Source organism: Gymnogyps californianus, chromosome 5 (genome assembly GCF_018139145.2).
Source record: "Gymnogyps californianus isolate 813 chromosome 5, ASM1813914v2, whole genome shotgun sequence".
Lineage (NCBI taxonomy): Eukaryota > Metazoa > Chordata > Aves > Accipitriformes > Cathartidae > Gymnogyps > Gymnogyps californianus.
Genome location: NC_059475.1, coordinates 12,923,431 through 12,935,914, shown reverse-complemented (window position 1 = coordinate 12,935,914; position 12,484 = coordinate 12,923,431). Strand labels below are relative to the sequence as shown.

The 12,484-nt window shown below is 37.8% G+C and overlaps 1 protein-coding gene across 5 annotated transcripts in view; it reads right to left on the bottom strand.

Annotated features, from left to right (window-relative positions):
• DENND5A (DENN domain containing 5A) overlaps positions 1–12,484 on the bottom strand; it is a 70,919-nt gene that overhangs the window by 42,558 nt on the left and 15,877 nt on the right. For 4 of the 5 annotated variants that reach the window (XM_050897143.1, XM_050897144.1, XM_050897145.1 and 1 more), the window contains exons 2-4: positions 7,329–7,400; positions 6,619–6,728; positions 5,246–5,906 (exon numbers count right to left, since the gene is read on the bottom strand). In XM_050897143.1, coding sequence (XP_050753100.1) covers positions 5,246–5,906; positions 6,619–6,728; positions 7,329–7,400 — 843 coding nt within the window. The remainder of the gene's footprint in view (positions 1–5,245; positions 5,907–6,618; positions 6,729–7,328; positions 7,401–12,484) is intronic. The other variant, XM_050897146.1, reaches the window with a different exon arrangement.

The window sequence follows — 12,484 nt, the reverse complement described above, 5'->3', positions numbered from 1 at the left end:
CATAAACCAAAGTAACTTAAATGTTTTCTTGCGTTATACCTATCCTGAGAGGGTATGGAGGTTTTTTGGTTTAAAAAAAAAGAAAAAAGCAGCACACTTCTAGTACCAAATCATTACATAAGATTTAAAAATAATAATAACAAAAAATTTAAAAGAGGGAAGAAGTGCTTCAGTAGTGGTCTTGCTCTTGTTTTTGAAACCAGAATATGCTTATTCTGGTGCAAATGACACACAGAGTCTTTTGGCCTTGTATTATACAAGAGCACTTGTAGGGAAAAAATGACATATCACTAGTGTGCTATTAGTTTGGAAAGTACTTCACTGATCACTGTGCAAGGAAGAGAAAATCCACTACTTTTTAACATGGCCACTTAAGAACACAGAAAAAGGCTGATTTGTTCTTCTAATCAATTACTGTAGGTAAAATACATTATCTCTTAAATACTACTGTAAATAACTTCTGATACACACTTTATCTATATCTAGTATATCTAGACATTTTTGTGGATCTGTAAAAAGCAAGTAAATCCAGGGGTCTCGGGTCTGGAAAGAGAGGAGCAGGATGGGAAGAAGGTGGCAGCTGTAAGAACCATGATTCCACCTCTCCATTCTCAAATTCTACCAGAAAGAAGTCTATCAAGGGCCTACAGAAATTCTCTGACTTGGCCAAATTTAAAACCATTACATGACCACATTCTGGAATATTTTTTCCTTCCGATCTTCCTACTTCATGGATCACAATGCAATACTCTTGTATTTGTCACGTAATTTCCACTCCACATGCAACTCCCATACTGCTGCTTTAAGGCAGTTGCCCCTACAGTGGTGGACCATTACCACAGATGAGACTGGGTATCTCCAGAAACTATATGGATAAACCAGAAAGATAGGCTACTTGCCAGGATTAAGCTTCTCTTTAACCTGAAGGGGAACAGAAGGGGAAAAAAAGTTACATATGCAGTCACTATGGACAGGTACCATGCAATGCAGTTGAGCCATCAGAATAAAGCCTTGCCTGGAGAGTTCGCTTTAGGCATGCCTGTTCATAGCAGAAAGCATGGTGTAAAAGAAACATTTTTCAACAAATTTTTCTGAGCACAGCTATTCAGTATGTCAGACTCCTTACAGAAAACACACGTTTCTTTAATTGGGTCTTTTACTTCAAAAAGCCTGTAACTGCAGTAAGAAAGAACTGTGGTTAGAAGAAGCAGTGGGTCAAAGTACTTCCTATTTGTGTTCACTTCTGTGTCTGACAGGCCGATTAAAGATGCCTGCACTAAGCAGCAAGTTTCCTAAATCATTGGAGGCATAAGAAGAAAATGTCCTACGTAAGAGGTTAGAGTTGGGCAACATGGGACTAATACTGCAAAGAAATAAAACTAATACTTTAAATCTCCAGAGTGAACATAACTTTAAGCAAGTGAAACAAAGATGGGGAGGAGTGATTCAAAAGCAAAGCGAAGCACAAAAAAAAAAACTTTATTTGCACTTAAAAATGGCAGCAGACAGCAAATACCCAGAAAATAAAAACTGTTCAAGATCATAGTCTCTGGCAGTGGTGCATTCCATTTCTCCTTTTATTGTTTTTAGCTGTTTAGAAAATCGCCTCCAAGCAGATTTCACAGCTGTCTTGACTCAGCACACACTTTTCAGAAGAGCTCTAGATGCTCTACAGAGATAAGAAATAAGTCCATTTCACAGATACAAGAGCAACATAAATTGCAGGAATGCAAACCAGCTCCTGCAGAATAATCTGGTGAGGGCACTATTGAAGGCCTCCAGCACCACTGTCTCTTTGCCAGAGTTCCTCGGCACTGGCTCAGCTCTAGGAGCAGCTTCAGATTCTTCACTGCCTTACAGGCACCTGCATTCCTCTAATACTTTTCGAAATGGGAGACAACTCTCTCAAGAGGACAATCAAATCGAGGTATTCATTCCCTACATTTGGCTTACACTAATCCAAAACATACAGGCTGTGCCAATATAGTGGGACAAAAGAAGAATTTCCGGAAGCATAAAGTCAGAAACATGTCAAAGGAATCTTAAAGCAAAACACATTCACTGCCAAGTGAAGTTACTCCTATCCCAAGGACTGACTGCAACTTAAATGCTAAATAATTTGTTTCAAAAAGGATTGCATCTGGCAGCAAAGTCCTCCAAGAGTTTTGGGTTTTGATTTTGGTTTGGTTTTTTTTTTTTTAAGTAAATCTTACAAGCAAACCCTCTGATCCTGATATGTACTGTTCTAAATCTAAATCCACCCAATAAATATCATAATCTCATCTGACCTAGGAGAAAGAGAAATTATCCCAATCACCTCAACCGTCACAGGTTTGAGCATCAAGAGATTTAACAAACCCAAACGACATTAAAAAAAAATAAAGATGTATATTCTGAAGGAAAACCTAGACCTCACGCTACTGCACATGCAAGATCGTGAGCAAGCCCTTACAAAAGTACAATCAATTTCTGATTCCACCTAGAACTGAGTGCACTATCACCTGTATCTCCACTCAACATTCCCTGTTTTACAAACAGTAAAAAACAGATGTTAGTCAACTATACAGAAGAAAGAGCAGAATGTATTAGGAGCATATTTCAGTTTAAAAAACAAACAAATGAACAAAACCAACAAAAAACCCACAAAAACCTAAACAAATCAAAACAAAGCAAAAGAAGGAAACCAGTAAGTAAAGGCATAGACAATCAGAACCTGTCAGAAGTTCTGTTTTCCTACTGATATCATCCTTTCAAGCAAATCAAGCAATCACTTTATTAAAGCAATTTTCTAATTCACTGCCATGTAGAAGAAAACAGAATATCATGGTTAGAAAAGACAAAAACAGAAATTACAGGAAGAAAAAGTTGACTTTCTAGAACTTTGAAATACTTCACACTCTCATTTCAAGTAATACGAAAATAAAGTACGTGTGTATCAAAAGCATTTTAGAAATCAGTCTTCAACTTGGCTGTTGGCAACGCCAGCAGTATGTAGTAACTTCTGTTATTAACTCACTAGGAGCTTTGAAAGTATTCTGAGTAAGTATTAGCAAACTGTGCCAAAGGGTTTTTTTAAGAAAAAACAGCAGGTTAAAAAAAAAAAAAAAGTCAGAGATTAGATCCCTCAGAAAGTACTTAAGAGAAGCTACATTTCAAAAAACTACAGCTACTATTACTGAGAAGGCACTGTCAAAAGTCAGCAAACAAATAACTACAATTCTTTTTCCTACTGAAAGAAGACTTTTCAGCCAGAAACTATAGGTGAGAACTTGACAGAGAGAGACAAGACACGTCCATAAGGTGTAACAGCCCAACTCAGCCAAAGCTTGGGGTAAGGCGGGGGAACAGTGGACAGAAACTGTCATAAAGAGCCAGGCCCACGGGCCTTCAGCTGCATGGATCCCTTTGAATTCCATATGTCTGTGCGTGCAAACAAGAAACTCAAGTGTACCAGAGCTATTTCAAGCTTCTTCAATTAGCCACGGATCAGACACTTGGAAAGTGTCCAAGAAAAAAAGTTGAACCTATTAATATGACTTGGAAGGAGAACCCAGAATACAGAAGACTAGTCCAGAAGCAAGCTGAGTTCCAGCCCAGGAGAAAAGAGTACTTATAACACGATGGCCTGAAAAGAGATCAGGGAACACCGCTCCAATATGGCAACACACGCATTGCTTTTCTTGCGGTGCTTCCAACTGGCCAGGCACACACAATTCCGCCACAGGAGGTCTCAAGCACAACTACAGGCCAACTGGACTGCCTCCTTCTTCAGATGGAAGAGCTGATGTTTAAATCTTCCACTGGTGGGACACAGATATCCACATAAACAAACTCTCCCTAAATCTCAAACATATAAATGCCTAATCCATTTCTGGAGAAACCACAAAAGAAGTTTGTCTGCTATGCAAGTACTTCTAAGATTTTCTATGAATAATAAGCAAAGCAATTTGGTTTTTACATCCAAGACAGTAACCGCTATCGAGTACAATACATTTTTTTTGACTGTGTTTTAATTACTGTATAGTCTTTCTCTGGTAGTTAACAGTGTTTATACAATGCAATAACTGTGACATAATGCCCTGCTGCCATTATACACTTTTAATCATCTTGACTATACACACAAAATCCATCTTTGGCTTTAGTCTATGCACACATGTCAACACACAAACATCTGTATTTCATGCTAATAAAAATTGCTGCTAATAACTGCAGGCTATATTTTATAAATAGTTACCATTTGTATTCTACATATTTCAGTGACAGCTCAATGGAAGAAAATATCAAAAACAGACTTCAGTAACACCATGGACTATCCCTGGATTTGTCTTGGGGTCTTCATGGCTTCTTTACCATTACTATAAAACAGTGTTCAAAATGCAGACTGTCTACTTTAAACCACACCATTATGAACAGGTGGGTCTGGACTAACATTAGCCAGCTCGGGACAAAAAAAAAAAAAAAAAAAAAAGTAGAAAAATTATCTTTTGGCATAACTCCACATACTCTGTGTTAAGAGTAACAGGATGCAGAGTAAGAAGCCCAGTATTCACAAATTTCAACACAGAAAATGGATACCACTACCACATTACTTATTAATTGATAAACAGATGCTATTTCAGCTTAGTTCCTGCCTATCCTCTTCAAAGCAAGCTTTATCTACATGACTTCAGCAATAACTGTTGCAAGGCCTTAACAGAGACTTGGGATTTAAATTCAGTCAAATAAAACTTTTTTCAGGTAATTCTATTTCAAAGTAACAACTGAAATGTAGCTTTGGGTACTCAAAGAGAAAATTACATTTGCATCATTAATTCTTCTTTAGAACCATATATAATTAACTATGTATCTTCACAAAATGCATAGATAGTGGGCAGAGATAGGAGGGAATTCAGCTAAGCAGCTGGAGAGGAACATGGGAGAAGGCATACTACTCTATCCAACAGCACAACATTTCCAGAGACAACAATAAAGGGGACAGTCAGTCCATGAATACAGGAGATTATGTGAAAGCCTGAAGTTTTAGGTTTAGGTGTCTAAAAACAGGAGCCAATGCAACGCTTCCTTCGCAACTCCAGTTCTTTTCTTTACATTAAAACCTGCACATAAATTAGCCTGACTGCATTAGCATGCTAATGGCACTTTAATGCAGCTATTCTGTTGTTTGTGTGTTTTTTAAAATTCAAGAAATGAGAAGACCTTGTGCCAGTACAACTACAAGATAAGAAAACAAAACCCAAGTACTCACGCTGTGAATAAAGCAGTATCTGAAATTCCAAGAGGGCACAGGTAAACAGTTGAACCACATTTTCTACTCCAAGCAATTCAAAAACTTCTTTAACCGGAAAATCAAACAATGGTAGTTCACTGGTGCTTGGCCTCTGGCAGATAATTGGTCCATAAACACCTGAAAATTTCAATGACCTTCCTGCTGGAGGAAGAGGAACCTCATAGAGAATATTGTAGATGTAGCTTTCTAAAGGTAGAGGTGGCGGCTGAGGTGAAGTCACTGCTTGGTGAAGTTGTTCTAGTATTTTCTTACAAGCTTTCATGAAAGACATTGGAGTAATCAGACAAATGCACTTTGAGACATAGAGAGTGTCTCTGCTGATGTCATAGGAGTTAAAACGCTGTAGCTTTGAAACAGAAGTGCCACTGTAGTCTCCAGTGCTGCTGCAGCTATCTTTGTCATTTGTGGGTGGAGTATGAAGAACGTCATATTCAGCATTGTGCATATGATACAATGTCTGCATTGCACTGCAGATCTGTTTGCTAGTAACTTCCTCAAAAAATGTGAGAGAAAATCCAAATGTCCGTGAGCCATCTTCACGAGTAATAATAAATGAGTGGAACTGAGGTTCTCTGGAATCTGCTTGTGTCTTGAAAGCAAGCCCTTTAGGCATACACAGCTATAAAAAAGCAGGGAGGGGAGATAATATCCATTAAAACACACTTTTCTCTCCCCCTACCTCCAGAAGCATTGGTGAAAATAGGGTTTAGAATCCACTACCTGCCATTGCATTTCACTTTAAATTCTATTAAGTGTTACATCTCTGTACAACACAGTAATATGCATCTAAATGAGAAATACTAAAGGAATATATTAAAAAGGCTGTATGCAGTTTCTATTGAAACTCATAACCATTTTGTTACCAATCTCAACGGGAATACAATAACAGAATTCAAACTTAGATAAAGGAAAGTATTTTGGTCACTAAGACCAGAAACCTGACAGGGAAAAGTACTAAATTTTATTTAAATTTTATCTAAATTAAGAAACCACACCGCATTCCATTAAACAGGAAAATCATGCACAAAGAAGATTTATTAATTGCAGGCTAATTTTTTTCTCTACCAATTCTCTAGAATGTAACAAAAAAGTTGTAAAAGAACAAAAAACTCTCCTAGGGACTTATCACATGTTTTAACTTAATTTCCTTTAAAAAATATCCCAATTAAACGAAAAGGCCTTTTAAGCCTGCACAATTTAGAGAAATTAATGATTATTTCCAATCTACAATAGACTTCACACTTTTTTTGTCAAAGAAAACACAGACGAACGCCTTCAATTGTTAAGGTAGGTTTTTGTCTTAAAAACAAAAGCCATTAAGTGATACTGACCATTCCCACTGCATCCTGGTCAAAAGGGTTCCATTCAACATTCTCAGGATAGCGAGCAAGAACTTTGGATTTAAATGTGCGTCTTAACGGAGTCTGTTCAAAGTTTTCCCCTGCAAGTGAAAGAAAAATACAGAAGTAAATATTTCATTCTCTTTTTAAGCTCAAACAAGGCCAAAAAGCAGGAGGACATCAGCAGGTAGATGTGAGGATAAGTGAATTAAGTACACACTCCTTTTAAGAGAAACAGAAAATGCAAGACAGTTAGTTAGCATATAATCAGACTGCAGATATTAGCAAGGATTAGCATTGTAACATTTCTATGTCATTAAGTATCTGTGCCTTTCCTTAAGCGCAACTACCTTGAGATTGTGGTCATGACAACAATTCTCTAAGCTACTCTTCAGATATTTCAAACTCTTGTTAGAGCATAGCTAAAGCTTCAGTTTCAGTGGAATTTTGTTACTGAAGAAAAGCACAAATAGACAAGATGCAAAGATGATGCAAGTTTAAGATAGACATACAAGTGGCATCACTTAATTTCTTCTTCAAGACTTAGGAAAAAAGGTGTCAAAACCATCTATTACAAGAAGTTAGCTGTGAAGAGAGAGTCTAGAAGGTTAAAAGATCAAGAACCACATAAATGCTCATGAAGATAGGGTATCAGATGAACAAAAAATTGTGTGCTTTTTCCCCCACACTTTTTCCTTTACCTTCTGTTGCACTTGAAATGAAACGGCTGCCACCATCTCGGGTTTTAGAGGCCTGTATATACTGGCATAAAGCTAAATAACAAATAAAAACAACACTGCATTATAAATTTCATACTGTCGACTGTAATTACGTAGCTAACACATACCAGTAAAAAACATACAAGTATTCTATACAGAATTAGCATGCATAATAGATAGTCTACTCTCCTAATACGCTTTTTATACATACACAACTTTACACAAATTTCTCATTTCAGGTACATATTTCTTGAAGGAGATGATCAGTATGTAACAGAAACTCATAGTTCCTGTATACACAACCAGAATACTGACGCAGCAATAGGAATTAGTTGCTTGTTAAATGAAAGTTTTACATGTTAAACTATAAAATACTCCCAAAGAGCAGATGATGAAACTAACCCCAAGGATAAGACCATTTCAAGGCCTTTAGAACTATATGACTTTAAGTGGCACGGTCCAACTTTTCACAGACGCTATCCCACACACTAGACTGGCTGATACAGTCTTGTTTATAAGCTCTCAAATTTCCTCTAGAGCAATGATTGTTCATTGTGATAGCACAGAACTTTCTGCAGTAAATCTTCTGAATGTGTGTAGTTGCTTAAAAAAAAAAGCGCACAACTGCATATCTTAAAATAAGCTTAGCTATCTTACTAGAATGCAATTAGCTAAATGAGCATGCAGCTGTTGACAGCTGCACTAACAATCAGACACAATTGCATGAAATCATATGCTTTAAATAAATCAAACTATTTCAGCAACACCTGCAAAAGAGAAAACACACTTCAACTCCTCACTTGTTTTCTTACATGCAGCAATTACACGGCAATACAAATTGATTTCAGAATTGGTTGGGTTTGCTCTGTACATTTACAGTAATATTTAAAGTTCAATTTCTAAGCCAACTGAGGATCTTTATTTCGTACATTTAATTCCACAAAGTAGCCATACACGGAGATAGTTATAACACTGCCTATAAACAATAAAGAACCTAACAAACACATTACACCAAACAAAACTTGGTTTCCAGGGAATGCTTAAGAAGTCCTTTGACAGCTGAGAAGTCACGTAACTCTGGATTTTGTTTAAACTAAATCTTAAATATGACCTCGAACAGGGAACTTATCCTGAATCAGGACCTAGGACAGGTCTCACCCAAAATATTCACATCTATCTTGCTAATCCTCTGGTTTTTAGCACCGAAATTAAAGGAGGGATTGATTTTTCAGACAAACAGGAAAAACAACAGCTCAGCTGATTTTCATACAAAACCACTCAGCTACATTATTTATTACTTTGTTCAATAACATCATTGTTCAGAGAGAAAAAATGCATATTTGGGAAAATCTGAAACATGTATAGAGAGAGGGATAGTTAGGAAAAAACAGAACACAACTTCACTGAAATATAATCACCTTGGGAAAGAGCAGAGTCAATGACAGAAAACCTAACAGCACTCCTGCAAGAGCTAGAAACAATCTTAAAAGATTAAAATAAGCATTTAAAGAAACTTCCAATCTCCCAGAAAAAGAAAGAAAAAATGGACATAATGCCACATCTCTATTTACTGACAAACATACACTCAAGTAAAGAGAGTCTTCTGTAAAAGAGGTTTTAAAAATAAGTCAGGAGATTTAATACACCTACTATTTTCTATATTTACATCCATGCAGATGATGCAATGTCAACTTTTAGATAATTGAGGAAAAACCTCAGACATTTGCTAAGCTGTTTTGTTCCTGGTTTTTCTTCTTCCACATACATATAAGGGAGAAAATATCTGAAGGCCAAATTTTCTCCTGAACTTGGAAACCACACACCACAATCACTGCGTTCACCTATGTGCAAGGTCATGCATATTTTCAAAATAAAAAGAAAATCTGTTAATCAAAGAGCTTTACATTAAGATGATTAGTATTGCAAAATACATGATGCTGCTCTTCCCTTCTGATAAAAAAACCCGAACATCGAATGGATACTTATATACTTTAAGAAGCCTTGCCCCATCTCCTCCAAAGAGACATTCTGTCCAACACACACTCAAGTTTTTTAGATCTGAAGTCTGTCTATAATTTAATGAAAGTACTGAAATTGATTTCTGGAAAACCACCGAGTCCTGATCCAGACAGAAACATACGGCAACACTTACATGCCTTCCTGTAATTCATCAAACAATTCAGCTGTTGCACAGACATTGCTCTTGCCAGAGCGCCTCCATATTACACTTCTTTCCTAGAGCCACCCAGCTCTGATTATCATATTTGTGGTGTTGAGTTCTGCACGAGTGTGATGTTCATTTTCTCTTTCACAGCAGCACAGTCTTCCATCTTTAGCTACCTCTTTTCATAAGAGCCTTCACGCTTGTAATACAGCAAAACACTGGACCTTCAGATTGGGCAATGCTGACTTCCAAAGATACTGATAGGGCAGGGAATCTCAAGTGACAGCTCACCAACAACATGTGGAAAGTTCAACCCAGGAACAGAAAGGTGATCTGTGCAACTCCAGGACACTGGCCACCCTATTTTCTTGCCATTACAACTAAAGAGAACTTAAGCACCAGCAAGTCCGTCGCCTAGGCTCCCCCTACACTTCTCTCACTAAGTAGCTAGTCGTTGTTGCTAGATATCCATCAACAGACAGGAAAAAAAAAAAAAACACAAACAATATTTGCTTATATCCAGAGTCAAAAAGCGCTCAACCCTAAATTTCTAAATTTATGATCAGTTAGAAGTCTCAAACACAAACACCCTGCTCCAGCAAAATACCAGTTGAAGCATGTCTCCAGCAGGCAGAAATAACTCATAGTTTCAAGATCTGTCTCTGTGAATTAGACATCTGATTAATTCAGTACTAATTGAAATGGTTTTAATAAAAACACTGAAGACAAGAGCAGGTTTAACAAATGCAGGACACAAACCCATCAGCAAAAATGGACAAAGTTTTATTCTAGAACTGAGAAAATGAAGACATAAGAGAAGATAAACTGATAAAAATATGAGGTATCCCACAAGTTTCAGAGTGAGTACAAGTTCCCACACTTAACGACTATCAAAGGACTACTATCATCAGATCATGCTTTTCATAAGGTTCCTCTCCTCTAGCAGAAGTGATGGCTAGAGAGTACTTTCCTTATTGATCCAAGTTACAAGAGGTCTTTAAACATGATTTCTCCGTAAATAATTTCTTTCTTTTGTGCAAATTCCATGTAAAAGGGGTTTGTTTGTTTGTTTTTAAATGGAGCACAGTATTGTCTGCTGAAGACTAAGGAGGCCTTTCAAACACGTTTGATGATCCTCACATACAGATTATCACTCAGCTGTTTGTCACAGCATAGGAAAAGCTCTACAAAAATGAAGATACAAACTGCCCCACAGACTACAAACTTGCAACTAATTTAGATTTAAAGCAGAAACAGTAACCAAATAGCTACAACTATAAGATTATTTATCAGGAACTGTCATACAACATATAAAATCCATAAACATACAGAATTCCAGGAAAAAGGAAAAAAAACAGGAATATTTCAGGAAGTTTCAGGCCAACATGCTTCTCAACATCAAACCTTCAAAACAGTAAGAATCCCATTGTATTTTGTAATGTAAATTATATCATAAAAGCATAGAGAAACATTTTACTAAGCACTGTACAAATCCACAAACACCAGTTTAGAATGAGACGTGGTGCTGCAACCAGCAGAAGAATGGCAGTGAAGCAGGGAATCTCAGAATTTCTTTGTCATCGGAAAAAACACTATCGGTGGCATCCCACTCAAAATGGGATCAGTGAAATGATTTGGATTAAAAATAAATAAATAGAGAATGAAGGGGTTAACAAAGACTAATGTTTCACTAATCCAGTTTAGCCCATGTCCACAGCTTAATTAGTTTATAGGGATCCCCCAAAACAGGAGGGAAGCAAAGAGTAAACCACAGACACAGAGGTTCTTAAACTGGTGCACTGAAGAAAACATGGGACTATAGCAGTTTTAATAACCTACATGGGTAACTGAATAAGTCCTAAAGCCGCTCCTCTTCCAGCGGCCCAGCTTGCCCACCTGCTGGCTCCTGCCATGCCAGGTAATAGTCTTCTCAACACCATCAACCACCATCTGGCTTTGGTAATGCCCTTTCCTTCCTCTCCCTTCTTTCACACTTCATCAACCCCCTAAGACTCCACCACAGGGTGAAAAAGGAGTGAAGATGTGTCATGGTTTAACCCCAGCCAGCAGCTAAGCACCACGCAGCCATTCCCTCACTCCTCCACCGCTCCCAGTGGGATGTGGGGGAGAATCGGGAAAGAAGGTAAAACTCACAGGTTGAGATAAGAACGGTTTAATAACTAAAGTAAAATATAATACTAACAATAATAATAATGAAATATAATAATAGTAATGAAAAGGAATATAACAAAAAAAAAAGGGGGGGGGGGAAGGGGAAAAAAAACTAAAAAACAGTGATGCACAATGCAATTGCTCACCACCTGCTGACCGATGCCAGAGCTGCGATCCGCACCTCCTGGCCAACTCCCCCCAGTTTATATACTGGGCATGACATTCTACAGTATGGATACCCCTTTGGTTCATTCAGCTCAGCTGCCCTGGCTATGCTCCCTCCCAGCTTCTTGCACACCTGCTTGCTGGCAGAGCACAGGAAACTGAAAAATCCTTAACTTAGGATAAGCACTACTTAGAAACAACTAAAAAAATCAGTGTGTTATCAACATTATTCTCACACTAAATCCAAAACATAGCACTGTACCAGCTACTAAGAAGAAAACTAACTCTATCCCAGCAGAAACCAGGACAAGATGCTACAGCAATCAGTGACTGGAAAAGATTTCATCCACCTGAACTGTGGCAAAACCAAGCTATTCTCACTATTACACTATGTAGGCAGTCAGCCTCATTACAGTCCTATATTGTGCTCTCCTTATTTGTTACCATGTAATTTAAAAAGACACACATAAAAGACTTAAGTTCTCAGTGTAAGCTTGTTTATCAAAAGGGAAGTCACCAGCTAGGCACAACCTCTGAGGCAGTCTCCTTGGCTGAGGGATGTCCAGGACGTCAAACGCTGCTACCACCAAGACTGCCAGCTTGGCCCAGCTCTTCCTGTGGCAGGCAGAGCTCAGCT